The sequence below is a fragment of the Thermobia domestica genome, chromosome 8 (assembly GCF_964235325.1).
Source record: "Thermobia domestica chromosome 8, izTheDome1.hap1.1, whole genome shotgun sequence".
NCBI classification, from domain to species: Eukaryota; Metazoa; Arthropoda; class Insecta; order Zygentoma; family Lepismatidae; genus Thermobia; species Thermobia domestica.
The window spans coordinates 251,262,913-251,282,772 of NC_137461.1; the positions used below are offsets into that span (position 1 = coordinate 251,262,913).

The window sequence follows — 19,860 nt, forward strand, 5'->3', positions numbered from 1 at the left end:
TATAGGACATATTAATGCTGTAGAACAGCATTTCAGTGTCTATATTATATTTCACAAGTCTCATATTTCTATATATTATGTATGGATCTGTGTTTGCATATATAAAAAATTGAATCACTTTTTGTGGTTCATTCTTTATTCATTATTCATATATGACCACTTTATTTAATAATAACTGTGAGGAAAACTACAGGGGTCATATCGTCTACTTTGGGCATCGTTATTAAATAGTTTTTCCTGTGGTAATGGTTCTTCTTAATCACCTCTTGTTTGGCATTTATTTCTTATTTTTTTACGTCTCTAATCACCAAATCTGCTGCAAGCCTTCTTCCATTTGCACTGGGTACACCATTGGTCACGATGTTCCATTCCGTACACTTTTCGGCATTTCTTCGTTTCTCCTCGTAATTTACGAGTTGGGCTTAACTTTGGTGAACTTAGTGGACGTGGACTTAACTTCAGGTACTTCTGTGGTGATGTCTGAAACAGCAATAATATATATGCATTGATAATATGAATTTGTTAGACTTGATATTTTTAGTGAGAAAGACAAAGTAATTGTGTTGAATACTTGCGCTATCTCTGCTTTCTAGCCCCACTGATTAACATGACGAATTAGTTTTCTGTTTTCTTCAAAATGAACTGGAATTTTAATGGTTTTATTTTACTGATTTCTTGTTCAAATTCAAAATCCCTCGAACGTACGGCCCTTCAGCGGGAAAGATCCGAGTTCGGTTCCCAATGGAAGCTCATGTGGTTAGTTACATTAAGCAGTAGGTCCACGTCTCATATAGCCACGGTGTTGAACGAGGTGCTGTACTCCACATTAACCAATCATTCTCTTCAAATGTATTTAAATGTAGCTATAATTTACATTGAAGCAAGGGACATTTAACTCGACTTGAAGAGCTCAGTAAAGTCACATAATTAAAATTCCAGTCAGCGCCGGGTTTTGAAAATCCGTGGGAGTGCTGTAATTCACAGTGCATAACCGAATGTTCTGAAGGTACTCTCAGAGTTAGGGGGTCTCTTCGGAAATTTGTGAAAACTGACTCTATTGAAAATGCAGTTGCAGCTATTTTTGAATGAAAATGGATTTTCTTTCTCACAATGGAAAGTATTCTTGAATGAGAGTACGACGGCGTAATTAGGGAGAGTCTAAACCCTATCTTAGAATTCGTCACGCCATTCTGTACGTTAACCTTTGGATTTTAAAAGGAAAGAAAGTAAATGAAGAATAGAACAAAATTTAAACGTTTTTTAATGATAATATATACAATGCAGCAAATTGAAATCAAATGTTTGGCTTTAGTTCAAAAATTACAGATTACATTGCCCCTATCCGCTCTCTCTATATAAAAAACTCACAGTCCCTACTATCATTTAAGAAAGATTAAAATTTCCCCCTTTTTTCTTTTGTTTCTCTTTTCTTATTTTTCTTCTTTCTCTTTTGTGTGAGTGCTGAGCACCCTCGCAAAAATGTTGACGGGTGTTCAAGTACCGAAGCACCCCTGGAGTCGACGTTCCTGAAATTTCAATTAATTTAAAAGAAAACAGAAAAAAAATAGTCTCCATATAAAGAAATGAGCTAACCAACAAAGATAGTGGAGGTAATTCAACACCGATAAGTAGAAGCTACGTTAATTGAGATAACAGAAGCATTGTAATCGTCAGAACAAAGTACTAGACGTGAATGCATGCATACACTTAGATGCAATTATAACAAATAAGACTGAATTAACAACAACTAACCTTTTCCTATGTGCCCTGGGAATCCTTATGTGATAGTTGCCGAAGTCATTCCAGGAACCTAACCATCTGATAAGGATTTTCGGGGCACAAGAAGAGAAGTTAGAAGTTGTTAATTTTAACAAAAAAAGTGCCAGACTTTGTCTGTTGAGATGAGAATGAAATTAGCGGAGAAATTCGAAGTTAGATTGATGGCAGGAAATGCAAGCTACTACTCGACACAAAACCTCTTATAATATCGAGAAAGTTAAAACCGAAAATATGTAAGAGCATATGGATGCAGAATTCGGTTATTAACAAGAATATAGGCACATAAGCTAAATGTAATGTAAGACATGAAATTCAGCAACTATTTCTTAAGATCAACAACCACTAACTTTAATTAAAATCTTACTTTATACTCCGAACCAGTACTCCTGTTCAGGATTTCATCTTTCACTATACTTTGACCTTCGCTGTAACCGTGTACATGTGTCTGTAAAATACAAACCGGAATATTGCTGATGTTACATTTTCTTGTTTTGTTCCAAGAACTATTAAAAACAAAATAGCCCAAGTACATCGAAACATACACTATGTCAATTCAGTACTTTTAAGTTTTATATCCAATCACTTTCCTTGAGATTTAATGCTGCTTTTTTTGTGAATTGTTTTTACATATAAATTCAATATCACTTACCATTAATTTCTTCTGTTAAGTTACGTAGTTTACTGGTAACCGTTATTTCCTCATGTTCTTTGAATCCTTTTCTAAGTGTACACCCGTTCATTTTTTACTGCAGAACAGTTCACAAAAAACAGACTTAATTCTTTAAGAAAATGATTGGATGCAAAACTCATAAGTTCAATTAACATAGTGTGTGTTTCTGTATATTTGAGGCTATTTTATTCTTCTTTTTACAGGACTAGGAACAAAAGAACATAATGTAACTTCAGTGATATTCAGGTTTACAATTTGCAGACACGTATACTTTATACATGGCTACAGGGAGGGCTGAATTGTAGTGACGGATTAAATCCTGAATAGAAGCACCAGTTCGGGATGTAGAAGAGACTTCCAGGATGTAATGTGCACCAACCGCAACTGGTTCACTTTCGTACAGAACAGGATCCAGTGATTTTTTTTTTTTTTTTTTTTGTTTGTTTCTGCTTAGATTAAGCTTTTTTTTTTAACCACACAGTAAGTTAAATTGGCAATTTCTTACAGACATCCGAAAATTTTGTATAAATTACTTAGGAGTAGTGAAATTCAAATTAACTAAATCGTTATACGTGTATTACATTAGATACTTAAAAAAAAAATACTAACTGGTGAATTTGTCCCTGAAGACAAAGCCGTGGGGACTGGTGGGATGGCCACACACGCAGAAGTGAAGCCATTTTTTATGCCCAATACTTGCAGCTGCTTTTGGTATTCGGGATCTGAAAGAAAGTATAATAATAATAAAATACATATCCATTTATATTTTACATGGACACCTGAAATATTGCAAAATATATTTGTAGAGTATTGGTGGATTAAACTAGAATATAGGATTAGATACTCAAATAGAATTTGATTTTTATAGAAAACTATAGAATTTGGTTTTGAAAAATACTAACGCGAATACTATAATTCAGCCTAGTTTACATTAAATCTACCTTGACAGAAAATAAAACAACTGAGAGTATTTTCTACACAGTATATTTACGAGATCATTACATGATCTTCAAATAATTTATTTTCCTCAGAATTAAGTTCTTGTTACGTTGAGAACTATTTTTTTTTAAAAAAAACAAAAATAAGTAAAAAAAATGTTACGTGTTGTTAAATCAATAAATTCCAAAGCTTATCTCGAATCGGTGAAATGAAATCATTAAGTTTTACGTCCTACGATTATGCCGGTTAGGCTAAAGGAAACGGTGATGATGAGAAATGAATGAAATGGTGGGATGAAGAAAGTATGAGGAAACGGGAGAACCCCGAGAAAACCACGCGCATGGTGTTCACTTGGCGCGAGCTGGGATCGAACCAAAGACCCCATGCACCAGAGGTGAACGCTCTACCACTGAGTCACTGCGGCCCTCGAATCGATAAAAGTCGATGAAGTGTGTATATATAGTCTTCAAAATATATATTCGATAACAGCAAACATTACTCGATAAAATTGTAACACTCAATACTTCAGTTTTCCCAATTGGGAATATTTATGTCTATAATTATGGTGATGGTAATACACTACGGTGGAACTATTGTTATTCTTCATTTTTTCTTTAAAATAAATTCTAGTTTATTTATTTTTATTGCACTCTGTGGTAGAAAAAACATTATATATTTCATTTCGCACAAACCTAACATGATACTTTTCATTATACATGGTTGATCAAGTTCAGCTTGTCAACTTTGATGAAAAGGTTTTTTTTTTTCGAAAAATAATAAATAAATAAATAAATAAAATAAAATAAAGAATAGCTGTGGTATTTCACTTGAAACTTCACTCTCTCATCGTCTTATTTTGCAAATGCATCGCAATGGACAGAATTTTAGTACCAAATCAAATATCCAATCTTTTCAAAATGGTACACTAAACTTGCATCTATTAAGTGATGAAACAAACACTACGGTAGAGCAGAAATTAATAGTTAATTTTGATTTCTTTAAACTTTTTTTACTTGCCTCTCTCTTGTTTGAATTCGTCGATAGCATTCAACACCCACGAGTAGTTTTCAGTCAGATGTGAAGGTGAAACAGAGCTGCTTATTATTATTATTATTATTATTATTATTATTATTATTATTATTATTATTATTATTATTATTATTATTATTATTATTGGGAAGAGTTTTTTTGCTAAATCCCTGTCCTGTTAACCGACTAACTTTATTCTTATCAGCTAAAGATACTTAAAAAGTTGTCAAATGCATATTATTTAAATCTAATTTTATGATTATGAAATCTTTCAGTGAATAATTTCAGTTTAACGTCGCACGCTTATGCGCTTTAGGCTAAGAGAGACGGATGATTAAGACAAGTGAATGATGATGGAGTAATTAACAGAATAAGAATGAGGGAGGAAACGGGGGTACTCCGAGAAAATCTATGGGCACAACGTTGTCGACTACAAACTTGCTTGGCCGGGAATAGAACCAGGGATCCCACGCACCAGAGGTAAGCGCTCTACCAGTGAGTCATTGTGCTCCCTCCCCAATAAAATTTTATGTAATTTAATCGGTAGAAAAGTTGTGATTATTTTATTGCTATCGGGAATTTCAAACTTGAAAACCTCACGAATAAATGAAAAACGGACACGCCAACATTTATCGGGGTTGCCCCCACTTCCCCCTCTTCATGGGAGTGATAAGAAGGTGCAGTAAACACTGAGGTTTAAATCTTAAAAATAACTTTAAATGGGTAAGTTTTCCATAATATTTTCAAAATACATGTAATATTTTATGTTTTTTTATATTATTTTTCCAGTAAAATTATCTCAAAAACTTGGAATTGTATCGTATTCGAATTTGTACAGTATTCAGATCAATGTGGTATTTCTTACTAGGAGAATTAAAAAATAAAAAGAAAGAAAAAAAAAGAGGTACCAAGGAACTTTAAGAAATTCCAAATGTTCTCTTAATGCCAATTACGTTGCATTAGCTTTAAATTAATTAAATATAGGAAACTAAAAGTACTACTTTGATTATGAAAATCAATTATAGTTGATTAATACGATGCCTACATTTATTTAACTGGTCTAAATTCTCGTCCTATCCTAATATTTGACTTAGGACATGGCTGCAGAAGGTAACAGCTGAAAATTCAATCTATCATTTTCAAAAGGAAAGATATTCGTAAGTATCGAAAGTGGTATCTTGTTAACATACTTATTTACACTAATGGTTTGATGCTAAAGAAGAAAGACCCTGATCTTGAAAAGTTATCTCCTTCTCCGTTATTAATTTGAACCTGAAAACGTTATGTTGGAAAGTCGGTGTCCTGGTTTTTCCGAAAGTGACAGTAAAGATATCAATTATATTGAGCCAAGTGCGCTTATCTCCAAATTTAGTTTAGTGTTTGTCTTACTAATGAAAAATATTTTGTATCTTGTTTTCATATTTTTCAATATGGACTTTTTATGCCCTGTAACTTAGGTTATATGTGTGCTATTTCTTCTAGGTGTTTACACAAACCTGATGTCTATGTATATTTTGCGTCTCTGATATGAATTCAGTACGCGTATTTCTCTTCCTATGAAAAATTCCAGCAAAACAAATAATTTGACGCACTCTAGAACAATGTAAATTGTCTGTATGAATAAATATTTTTTTAAATTGCTTTTTGTTTTGACAATGTTTTTAGAACTATAAAGTGAAAATTCGACGTGAAACGTAAATGTGTACAGTGAAAAGAATCGACAAATTGTCCATGGGTAATATTGATTACATAGTTGGCTAAAAAATAATTTAAAAATAATAATTATACCTTCATGCGGAGGTCGTGCCATGTCCCTGTGTGAAAGAGTTGGAGGTGATGACGTGTTCAGATTCAGGTCGGGGTTGTCCAGATCTATCTCAGTATAGTAAAACTCCTCTTCGTGATCGCTGTATTCAGGATCCTCCGTTTCACGAGGGCTACAATACACAAAAACACCAATTAATGACAGAGTTGACAGTAATCATTAAACACAAAAACTTAAAATAATTTGTAAAACAAAATAAGGTAAATTTTGAAAAAGTATTCAAAGACTTCTTGAAAAGAAGTCTTCTTCGAAAATTAGATGTAATTTAAGATAGTGGTTCTGTTAAATTTGAAATTCCTTATATTAACATCTTATAATTCAAACAAGTACTTCAATTTATCTAGTGATTCATTTTTCAGTGATTTTCATCTCTTTTTATGCTACTTCAGATATAAACTTTATGCCCGTGTGTTTTTACTCAATTTGACCAAAGTTAGATGAATAAGTAGCTATTAATTGATCCTTTCCTCTTGAAATTAAAGCGTTTATTATTATTATTATTATTATTATTATTATTATTATTATTATTATTATTATTATTATTATTATTATTATTATTATTATTATTATTATTATATCAGTTAATTTGACTCATGTATGTACAGTATACGATACCTTTTCGATACATACTGCTTCTATGTTCAGTGATATGAAAATTATTTCTACGCGCACGATTATTATGTTCATCTGCATTTAATATGAATTCTTCATATTTTAACAATACAAATATATACTTTATACAGAAAAAGATATGAAGATCTTCAAGTAATTGTCAGCAAGATGTTTGGCAGTACTTTTCCAAAATAAAATTCGTATCCGGAAACAAGATACCATATTTTGATATTGCATAGTAAGTCTCGCATAACGTAAAGTCTTAGCTGTTGTTAGATAGATTTTTTTCCTTGATAGTTCTTACAACATAACAAAGACGACTTACTTTACATACAAGATTAGGTATTTATATATTTTCCTACCTGAGATTACAATCAATAATGTTAAAGATCTCTTGAGAAAGTTAAAGACATAATAATAATAATAATAATAATAATAATAATAAAATTAATAATAATAATAATAATAATAATAATAGTAATACAAAAAAGAAGTTGGTCATTCCTTCTATATGAATTAAAAATAGTGGCGAACCCTGTTAATCAACTGATGATTAATTCGCTTACCCCAAGTGTGTCTTTCTCACATGCTTTTCAATAGCAGCACACGTTGTTGTGATTGTTGAACAGCCCCGAAAAGTGCATTTGAAGACGGTGCGAATGGCCTGAAAATAGAAAAGCAAAATACTCATTAATAAGAGAAATATATTGATACATTAATACAGATAACTTGAAGCAGGCAAAATATTCACTTGTATTTTATAGATACATCAGAAAAGACAAATGGTTTATAGTTTGGCGGACAAAACAACACATTGAAATCACAAATAAAATAAATTTGCTGTTCTACGCTATTATGTTCATTTTTATGCGAATTGTTCAGTAATTGCTCATGCCCATCTACATATTGCGCGTATAGTTATACAGGATGGTCCAAAAGTGGGTATACACCTCTGCATTGATCAAGTATAGGTATAATAGTCTAGGTTATAGGTTTATTTGCTTCGGCTGTTCCGAGCTTAAGATATAAGAGAAAAGACATTAAGAACAAATAATAAAGAAACTAGGTCTACCTGATGGATAACAATAAGCAATATAAAATATGATGAGCTGATCAGTACAGGACTGTATACCTACTTTTGGGCCACCCTGTACTTGTATATCCCAACATATATTGTTGTTGGTGTAAAATACAAACTAAAACTAGGAGCCAATAAGAACATACTACATTGGCTTAAATTGCTTATTGACATATATTGCCTGCTAGCTGTGAATGACTATGGAATAAACGTCAAAGTTACCTGACCTCAACTCCATGAACTACGTTATATATAAGGTAAGTTTTGTATGCTGTGTAGTAGATGGATTTCCAGGAGAAAGTAACTGTTTCAGCAACTACTCTGGATCGTCCTCACATGTTGAAAATAATTTAAAGAAATACAGTAGAATGTTTAAGAAACTGTGTTGAGAATGGGTCGGACATGTGAAGCAGGTTTTATATTAACGTAATGTGGTATTTATCAGTTCTCTCTTTGGTTCTATGTTTTATAACACTGTATAGTAACACCATATACGAATGGCGAAAGAAGTCTTTAGTAGAAACAAAAGTCTATTTTGTGGGACCTTGAATAAAGAGTTGAGACAAAGACTGATAAAATGCTTCGTGAGGAGTATTGTACTGTGAGGGGCAGAAACATGAACATTACGCAAAAATGATCAAAAATGACGGGAAGCTTTCTAAATGTCGGTGTGGAGAAGAATAAAGAGAATTAGTTGGGTTAAGCGGAAAATGCAATGGTGATAGAAAAATTATTGGGGAGAAAAGAACAATTTTAGGTGTTATTAAGAAGAGAAAGAGAAAATGGTTGGGACATTGGCTAAGAAGGAAATGTATCATAAGAGACGTGCTAGAGGGTATAGTGGTAGGAAGGACAGGGAGGAGGGCTAGGAGACTACAATTGATGAATGATATCACAACAGAATGTGACGACGAAGAGGTTAGTGGAAGACCGCGGAGCATGGAAGCTTATAAGTTGCAGCAAGTGAGCTGCCAATAATGGTAGAATACCTATAATAATGACGATACAGTAGCTGATAATAATTCTTTAACAGCTTCCTAGTTTTACTAGGCATACCTATTCTTACACTAGCGGATTTATTCCGTAGCCCATTTGGAAGTGTAAGAGCCGAAGTGAGCGAAGACAGGTGAATACTACCAAAGGTTAGGGTACCGAAGGTACAGAAGCGGATACTAATTGAAGTTATTGAGCCTTTAAGTACTACCTTAGGTAAATGCATTTACGATGTTAAAGTGTGTGCCGTACCTCTTGTGGAGGGTTACATGGAAGAGTCGTATATATAATTTATGTCATGGCTGCCTTATTCTTTTATCGCCTGCATAAATATATTCCTTTATTAAATATATTTGTCTATGAAGTAGTAGATTTTACCCGTGAAATCTCCTTTTTTTATTTTGGGTTGTACTCTTAATCTACACACAAAGAGAAAAGCGTGCGAATTTTGCATGATTTAGAGAATGACAGTCGTCACACGCAACACGAGAGTTTCAAGGGATGAAGATGGTGAGATGTTTACTAATGTAGTATTTATGTTTAAGGTGTTATTAATTCATTTCAGAAGCATTACAGATAGACAAGGGCTTCTATATTTTACACACAGACACATACATACAGTCAATGCCTTATAACGTACAATGTTTTATTAAGACAGGTTAGGGGGAATTTTCCTCCAAAGATATAGAATCCCCCGCAAAATTTTTGAAGATATGGTCTAGCATGTAGTTGATAAATGTCTTCCTCCCCCACGCTCTTCCCCCGCCCCAGAAAAATTGAGGGGACTGGATACTGTAATAACGACAAATATGAATGACAAGTAATCATAGGCGCCCGAAGGGGGACAGGAGGCTCACAAAAATGTATTAAATTTCTTACGATTTTCTTAATACAAATAAAAAAAAAATACCACATAGAGGTCTATAGCAACCAGGGAGATGGGCCCCTAGAAAATTTTCGTCGGGCGCCCATGCAAATAATATAATTTTATTATTGAATTATTAATATCTCTATACGTATATGAAATAATATGATTATTAACATCAGCTAGGCTGTTCTTATCCGCTGTATAATTACGGAAAATTTGCATTCTTGTTCGATATCCCCGCCAACAATTCTTTATAAACGACCCAATGTACATAAAATAATGAACGCGAAAGAAAGAAAAGCACTCGGAGAACATCCCGAACATTCCCGAAGTCTTCCAGCACTATAATTAGGACTGATTCATCGCAAGTACAAATGCTGGGGTTCGTTTTGTTTTCTTGGTTCAAATAACTGATCACAGAAATATGTAAACAAACGTAAAAGAACATGAGATAGTGTTCATACAGAACATAAAACATGATTTTACAATTCATAAATATTTACTTTTTTAACACATCTATTGTATCTTTCTTTTCCTCTCTGTCTCTTTTTTTTCTCTCTTCGTGTTTGTCTCTTGTTTTCAGTGGTAATGTTTCCAAAAAAAAAAAAAAAAAAAAAAAACTAGTTGAATCTTTAATATGATATGGATATAATTATTTTAAAAATAGCCTAATTTATGCTCATTTCATATCAGGATGCCATATAGTTTTTAATGTTAAAAGAATGACTTTAAAATGTCTCTCCATTACTAGATGGAAGATCCTTTTTTGCATTAAGTATGTATGTTGTAATATAAACATTATCATGGTTTTGACCTTCAGTTGTTTGTTAAAACACGCAACTTGTTGCAAATCCATTTATTTCTTTCAATTTACAATATGGTAAATCGAGTTGAATATTCAGGTAAGATAGTGAGAAGGAAGCAATATATGGATTCTTCCAATTTAACATCCCACAATTATGCCCTTTAAGCTAAGTAAGACGGTAATACAAGTAAATGACGGAATAATTGGTGGGATGAGAAATGAGAGGAAACGGAAGTATCTCGAGAAAATCCACAGACACGATGTTGTCCACCACAAACTTACTTCGCCGGGAATCGAACCAGGGACCCCACGCACCAGAAGTTAATACTCTACAGTGTATAAAGTGATTGGAGAAGTGTCAAAGCTGTGGCAAGGCAAAGCATGTGTTTTTATGTCATATGAAGTGTTTCTCCAGTATGCTCTTTTATGCCCCTGACGCGCTTCCTCTGTTTGAAATTTAATGTCTCTTTTGGAAACCGAATCTCCTACATTACCTGGATCTACTGTTTAACGTGGGAGTCGAACCACGTGAACTCACTACGCAGGAATTAAAAAGAAAAACATATGTGTACATTTTCATATCCCGCTACAAAAATCTTTGCATTCTCTTTCGAATTACGTTTACGTTTTCGATCAATTTTTATTGAAGGAAAAGTGTTCTTCAAACAGTAACACAATCATAAACAAACACATGTTAAACAAAAGAAACTTTGTATTTCTTCTACTTCTATACTCTTTTTTATTTACTTTTATTTCATTATTACTATTATTTACAACATTGATAACATCATCCTCTGAACATAGCTAGATGATATCAACAATTTGAGTGGAAGTGTTATCAGTGGAATTTGATCTTAATTCTACTCACCCCTCAAAACAGACATTGGAAATGTTATTATTATAGAACTGCCCTTGGAGATAAACAATATATCGCCTTATTATTAATTTCTTGAGTAATCTCATTTTATTTTTAAAAAAGTAACAAGCTTGCAATTATGGTAATGATAATTGTAGTTCAGTCATTACAAAGTTATTGTTTATCTAACATTTGACGCTTATTGATATTGATTCTAATTTATATATCAAATGTAACAGACAAATGTTGTAACATCAAGTGTCAATGTTAATTATGTGCCATTAATATTTCTGCGGACAAGAAATCGATGAGGGTTAACAAGCTATAGCATGTTGATTTCAACGTCAAATGTAACTTTTTTCCCCGAAACCTTTGTATCGCGATCGAAAAGAATATTGACCCTCGCTGCGCTGTTCGCGACCTGGCAACAACGCGAATCAGCTGGTCGCCCAGGTTCCTGGCCTTCAAAGCTGCTCTTTGTTTATATGTGGTTTGGACACTCCTATGGGCAGAGTTACCAACTCAAGGGCTGTACACGTACAGCTATTTTCAATCTGCTCTGCTCTGCTGTAACTTGGACTGCCAGGGAATAAACAAGGTGTGCTGTGGATGTGTTGCTGTATTACAGTTTACAGCATACAAAACACACGCTACGTTCCTCCGATGGCGTTGTATAACATGTAGATTACTTGTACTCTCATGATCGTTACACATGTACACATTTTGAAACATTATTGTAATGATTATTATATGTCACGTTAAGTCCCCTCCCCTTATAAATAAGGAAGAAGCGGTTTCACAAAAGTCCTTTCCTATTCTGATATAACGGATCAAATGAACATAATTATGGAGATAACATCAATGAATTATCATTAATTTTAATTACATGTTTTTACTTCTTCTTGGATTGCTTATGTGTGTAGTTACTTTTATCAATTTATCATGTATTAAAATAACATAATGTACTATACTATAAATATTTTTATTTTAGGAAAGTTTACTCCGAGAAAAGTGTTAAGTAAGTTAGCATACTTGATTCATAACCGACAGGACCAAATTGCCGCCATTACCCATAATGTAAAAGTTCCGAGTGGTAGACCCTACGAACCCTAGCAGCACAGACAGTAGACCCAACGGGCACAGACAGTGAGAAACGGTAGGCTAACCAACTGCCACGTTATAATTAACCCATTTACCGAGCTTTTACCAACCAATTTTTGTTGCCAACGTAACCTACGAAAGAAGTACAATTGCGAGATCGAAACTGTTAAATGAATGATGGCAAATTATTGGTTGGCCATCATACACTTTAAACTACGTTGGGCTAAGGTATTTTTCAACTTTATTTTTGTATTTCCCAATTCCCAATCATGCCTACCATTACCCAACGAAGGGCCTACCAAGTGTGCTGCTAGGAAAAATTCTGCCTGTAAATGTGGCTATTTCAAATAAAAATTAAACTAAAGGCCAAACACATTTTAGGGCCTCATTCCCCAACAGTAGTGTCAAGGCAATGCAAAATTTGCGTTTTAGTTTATGATATTCAATGCTACATACTGATTTTGCGATATAGCATTAGTGCGCTATTTTTTGTAATCATCTATTCTTGACAATTTTTTCACAGACTCACTATCAAAAGTTTTTAACACATTTTTTGTGTTACGGGGCAATCTACAAATTTTGCTGAGATTGGTACGAAATGAGGCCCTAGGTGTAATGAACATTCTTTCACGAAAGGAAAATATCCACAGTAGCTCTAAACTTTAAGGGGAAAAAGTCGATCGTAGAGCTCTATTTTTTAAGAATTGAGGGTACAGTTTTCCAATAGTTTAAAGTGATGTTATTTAATAATGTAATACTGGATATTAATCTACAACAGAGAATCAAGCACCCGATGCCTTATTTTCTATGTAACTGTCCGGTGTTGCTAATCGTTCTAGTATTATTATTAATACCGTACAATGAAATGAATAGCTATATATTTTATTGACTGTAATACTTTTTTCCAGTGGTCTAGAGATCACAATGAATTCCAGAAGAGGAAAAAAACAGACGTTCACAAGGGGTGGAGATGATTTTTTTTTTTTTTTTTTTTAAGTTAACAAACACCTTCATAGACTTAAAACGCCCTGACAGTTTAGCACAGCAGTTGTAATTGATTTTTGCATGTTTTACAATGGTTTACGTTCCATATTTTTTGGGAGTAAGATCTCTAGCCCCAGCCAGATAGCGCAAGCTCTACTGGATGGTCAGCGCAGCGCATCAATTTCCAGTGTTATTATATACTACTTACCTCTGAAAACTCTATAAGAATTAATTTTATATGCAAGTCATAAGTGATTAAACTTAACCAACATAAATTCTGTATTAGTGTCCCTTTCAGCATCGAAGCTATATGAGACGTGGAGCTCAGCTTAATGTGGGATCCAAACTATATGAGTTTCCACCGGGAATTGAACATCTGGTCTTGCTAAACATATAACCATGACTGACCTCATGTAAAATTTAAACATGCCCAGAGATGCATGGAAAATCCTCTGTAATGTCATTATGGGATGTTAACAAGTAGTAATACCTAAAGCAATTGTATTCTGAAATGAAACGAGAATAGTAAACAGAATTATCTTGTGTTTTGGAGAGTTTTATGTTTAACTATCGTTATAACGTCAGCATTCTTGCCTTTGAAGCAGTGGCGAATCCACAGGTAGCGTGGTAGGGACAACCGCCACTTGCAAAGGCTCCCTTTCTCGTGGCTAAGCGGTTAGCGTACGCTTCTTTGATGTGGGAGACTCGGGTTCGCTTCTCATGTGGTTAGGATACCACGTTAAGCTGTAGGTCCACGTCTCATATAGCCTCACTGCTGAAAGGGATTCTAAATCAATTCACTTTGGCGTGGGAGACCCGGGTTCGATTCCCGGTGGGAGCTCATGTGGTTCGGATTCCACGTTAATCAGTAGGTCCACGTCTCATATAGCCTCGCTGCTGAACGGGACGTAAAACTCAAAATCAACTCAACTCAACTCTAAATCAATTCAATATTATCTAAGTTCATTTGGTTTTCTAATACACAGACCCACATGACCCCTCCCAATTAATACTAGTTTAATATAGTTTTCTGCATATGACGTAGTTGTAAGGTTGACTAATATTGCTCTGTTTTGATGTAAAATTCCGTATTTTTCCAGTCTTCATTTCCTCGAAACGAAGTGCTTTCTAGTGCTTCGAAACTGAAGAGCCTATTTGATTCCCGGTCAAGCTAAAACTTGTTTGTTTACTGAAGTTAACTTTTCATCACGACAACACATGAGACGTATATTTACCGTCAAAGGTGAAATCCCAACTACCGCATCGCGTTCAAGAATGCTCTCCCACTAGCAATTAATCAGGGACTTCGTGTTGTAAAAAAAAAAAAAAAAAAAAAAGTCTCTTGAATGTAAGCTGTCACAGCCTATAGTTTAAATTTTGTCTTCAGTTTTTCTTTAATATGTTAAAAAAAAAAAAGATCAGGTAAAACATCATATCGTTCTGGTCTGGTTCTTGAAACTTTTAACTTCATTTTCAGTTGAAGTAGAAATACAACAAGGGAGATGAAAATATACAGAAATTAGATTGATAAAAGAGCTTTTCTCTCCTTCATTAAATCACAAATAGTTACAGGCTGTCAACCGCTATTACGCATTGTTCATTGTTTGTACCGTGGAGCATGTTTTACCCGGAAATGTTTGTCTTTTTCTCTTGCAAAGCAACTTTTGCTTTTGACCCTGAATTAAAAGGCTAAAAGGCCTTGAAAATTTTGCGTTGTTGCATGCTTCACGTATCATAGTTGCTTGCTTCCACAGTGTACAAACACTGTCTTGACCTTGGTTCATAGCTGCATATATATCGAGCTGCGTTACGTTTCGGGAATTTTATGATGCTTTGTCAGGTGAGCTGAGCGCTTATCTAGAGTTTTGCTTCTTTTATAGGTACTGTAGCTACTACTAGGAAGCAAACAGTGTCACACAAAAGCAAACAGAATATGACATTACTTTCTTCATGCCGTAAATCTCAAGCTTCAGACCTGTTTTCTCTATACTGTACTTCAAATCGATCATTATCAACAATATTTATTTGTGAAGAATGGAGAACATTAGCTGAGTTAAACGGAAAACCAATGAATGAGATGGTGATAAGAATTGTAGACTAAGAGAGAAGAAAGGAAAGTAATCTGTTTAGAATAGGCATTGAAAAGCAACTACAATCCGCATCTGAGGGATGTGATAGGATACAGGAACATAGCTAAGGGTAGGGGGTTCCAGAACCCCCCTGAAAATTAAGGAGAAACAAAAAAAAATGTCATTGTACGACAAATAAGAATTCCTTATTTTATTTTAGTTGTTGTAAAAACTCACAGAGTGAATCAAAAAGGAGTTGTTGAGTTGATTTTAACGTCCCTTTCAGCAGCGAGGCTACATATATGAGACGGGACCTACTGACTAACGTGGAATTCGAACCACATCAGCTCCCGCTGGGAATCGAACCCGGGTGTATCAAAAAGGACTTTACAACTTTGGAAACTCTATTGATTTATTTATTTAGCTTACAGGTATGGTCCTTGTGTCATTTTTTTTAACCTTATTCCTAAAGACTGAAAAGTCGCGTCATGACTAAAAATAATCTTTTGAATGAAATCTTCATCCAACCGATGTAACATTTCCACTCAAAATTCCTTACGAGCGATTGTATTACTGTCTTTTAATTCTTGCACCATTTGTAATTTGTATGGTTTGAGGTGCAACTCTTTTCTCAACACACACCAGCTGTCATGTGTGGGACGCCCAGCTATCGAAAAGCACGTCGGGTTCATTTTGTACGACTGTTCAGGAAGCTTTTGTCTCACTCACTCTACAACGTCTTCAGACGCACGGGGAAGACTTAAGATTTGTTGTCTTGCCGAACACACAGTTTCAATAAAACACTCGTGCCATTGATAAATAGTGCGCCTGGGCGGATCTTTGCCATATTTTGTAATGAAAATTACGTTGTATAGTTGTCGCAGACTTGGACTCTTCAAACCAAAACACACACCTAGCACGTTCGGGACCAGTAAAGGCAGCCATCTTTGCTCCCTACAACTGTGTTAGAGCCTGCAGTGGCTTGTTTCTGAACTAGTGTACTACTATGTGAGTCAAAACTTGATGTATTTTGCTACAAAATGACACCAAGACCAATTCTGTAAACAGGGTAAATGAATAAAATCAATATGCGTTTTCAAATTTGTAAAGTCCTTTTTGATACACAGGTGTATCAAAGGTCTTGTATTTTTAAGAACATAGATGACCCAATGTCGATCGGTGGACCAGAGTATATTTCATCCGGCAGTGAATTAAAATAAAAAACAATTACGATTCGGTCCTCTCTTTTAAATCCATGCGTAATCGGAAGAATATAGCGTGTATAGTCATCATAATACACCTGTACCAAGATGACTTTTAAACTGTGAATTTTTTTCTTTAAGCTTTCGGTTACCAAGCCAATCCTGCAACGGAAGACTGTTGGTACGGGGCTAGTTTTTAGAAAGGTGTAGATTACATACAGCTCACAGATGACGAGAAGAACCCTAAAACAGGGGAAGCGGGGAAAGATCAACGATACGGTCAAGTCCATTTTCGGTTTTTGAGGTGTGGTCTATACTTAGATGTCGTCTGCTACTCCAGATAGTTACCTGGTTGCTATTCTGTGGTGTCATTTGAAACCCCCGTGCGAAAAGTGGTCGAGCCCATACCTACGTCACACTACTTCTGCTAGGGTTCTTCTCGTCATCTGTGAGCTATACAGCTATTTTCAGATGGTCGTAGCTCACATACCCTAATCGCCCTAGACACATTAGCATCATTTCAGATTTTTGCTAGGGGGGGAGTCTCCACTCATAATAAGCGTTCACCTCTGGTGCTTGGGGTCCCGGGTTCGATCCCAGCCCCCGCCAAGTGAACTTTGTGGTGGACAAACACCGTGCTCGTGGGTTTTCTCGGGGTTCTCCCGTTTCCTCCCACTTTCTTCATTCCACCATTTCACTCATCTCTCATCATCACCGTCTCCTTTAGCCTCACCGGCATAACCGTGGGACGTAAAACTTAAAGATTTCATTTCATTTTCTCCACTCATAATAATTTCACGTTATTTTTTTAATTAGTATACAATTGATTAAAACATATACAGTACACTTCTCAAACTCAGAGGTAGCAATTGCCTTCCCCAAATGACGCCCCTGGCTAGACACATGAAACAAGAAGGAGAATAGAAGAAAGATTCAGCAGTGAACCGTCATCTCAGGGAGAGACATGGAAAATGGAAAATTCCCTGATTAATTTATCCTAATCCGCAGTGTATTATAAACGGCCACCGCTGCTTTAGAATGGCATATTAAGGTTAGTGCTAAAGGGACAAGTTTTGCCGATAGATGTCACTACAGTCTTCGAATTTCCCCTATGTATTTTGTACCTTTCACGAAAATTTACATTTTCTCTTACAAAATTTAACCTAGAGACTTCAAATTTTTAGAGAAGGAACTTCATAACCTATTAAAGGGAACAATCCGTGTCGATTTTTTATTTAGAATTTTCTTCATTGTTGAAACAGTTCCATTCTTAAAGGTTTGGATATCCATTTCAACAATCAAGCCATTTCAACAATGAAGAAAATTCTAAATAAATAATAGGCACGGATTATTGCCTTTGATAGATTAAGAAGCACCTTTTCTAAAAAATTGAAGTCTGTAGGTTGAAATTTGTAAGAGAAATCGTGAATTTTCGTGAAAGATAAAAAATACATGGGATAGATGTAAAGACTGTAGTGTCATCTATCGGCAAAACTTGTCCCTTTAAACCAACCTTAAATGTATAAAAACAAATTTAGATGTTGGCTTCTACAATGCATAAGAAATTATAGAGATTTTTAAGAAGTGTAGAATCTTTCTATTATTTCATATTGAGTAAAAATACTACGTATCAATGACATTATTTTTTTGTCTCGTAGAGTAAGAAAAAAAATACTAGTTATAGAAAATTAAGTGGCAAAAGTTCGACCTCCCTTCCTGAATGGAATTTCTGGCTACGGACCTATTATGGTGAAAGGTAAAATAGGAAGGAAGAAAAGCGGTGACTTCTTGTGCGAGAGGTCCCTGGTTCGATCCCCAGCCATGTGAGCTTATGGTGAACAACATTGTATTCACTGGTCTCCACGTTTCCTCCCACATTATCATCCCATCACTTTTTCATAATCATTCAAGTTTATTTATAATCTGTTTCCTTTAGCCTAAATGACATAAGCGTGGAACGTTAAATTACAAAATTTCCTTGTGTGCTTGTGTAACTTGTGTGCTTGGCTTCCCTTAATGAAATTCTGTGTACGCCACAGATAATCAACAAGGAAGTTACAGAGGTCAATATTAATTAAATTTACCTTAAATGTCTTATGGATTTTATGGCACTATTATTATTATTATTATTATTATTATTATTATTATTATTATTATTATTTAATCTCTTTTCCATTAACCCTCTTCATGTGTCTAATCTTAAAACAATTTATTGTGGACAACCAGCTATAAGTATCGGTAACAGAAGAGTTGTAACACAAACCATCAAGTGGCAGGCACGGCCAGGAAACTGTCCACGGCCATGTGAATGTAAATAAGCTTAGCTTCTAATTTACTTTTTTTTTTTTATATAACGAGAGACTAGATGAAGAAGGAGTTTGGCGTTGAAACAGTGAGTGAAGGGCTGTGTTGCCGATCAAAAGGGCTGATTACGCAGGTAAACAAAGGAGGAATAAGTTTTTCCGGTGTCTTTTCGTCACACGCAAATGGACGATTTGTTTTATTCGTATCCATTGTGTCCAAGCAGTGCATAACATCACGTGAAACAATCGAGATGTTTAAAATACGGAACGATATCAAATTATTGTTGCTTTTCTTTCATTCTTTAACTGCTTCCATTTCTTGCGTGACGAAACAGAGGAAAATGCAGTAACAACAACAACAAAAAAAAAAAAGCAGGGAGAGGCCAACCGTTTTATGTATTAGTTTTATTATTATCCGTTTCCAAGAACCAACTTATAACTAGTTAAAAAGTTTCACAAAGAAAGCTTCCAGGTGCGAAATAAACTATAGAATCTTATTTTCGGAACAAATTAGTTTTAGCCTAGTGACCAAAAAAAGTTTTGATCCGGACTAAAAACTGTTAAGAGCAGAATCAGAAGTACATTCATGGCCAAAATTATTGTCGCATGTCTATAAATATGTCTAAGAATATAATTTGATAACGAATTCGACCGGTATTTCTTATAAGGTTAGTATATGTACAATCGGCAAAGACATGTATGTGGAAAATTTCATATCGAAAGGGCAGTAAATAAGAGCAATAAAAC

General features: G+C 34.7%; 1 protein-coding gene across 1 annotated transcript in view; it reads right to left on the bottom strand.

The window, feature by feature from the left end:
• Positions 1–276: 276 nt before the first annotated feature.
• Glut4EF (Glucose transporter 4 enhancer factor) overlaps positions 277–19,860 on the bottom strand; it is a 232,949-nt gene continuing 213,365 nt past the window's right edge. Inside the window, exons 6-9 of the mRNA XM_081769615.1 lie at positions 7,421–7,518; positions 6,206–6,354; positions 3,059–3,171; positions 277–480 (exon numbers count right to left, since the gene is read on the bottom strand). Coding sequence (XP_081625741.1) covers positions 301–480; positions 3,059–3,171; positions 6,206–6,354; positions 7,421–7,518 — 540 coding nt within the window. The 3' untranslated portion in view covers positions 277–300. The remainder of the gene's footprint in view (positions 481–3,058; positions 3,172–6,205; positions 6,355–7,420; positions 7,519–19,860) is intronic.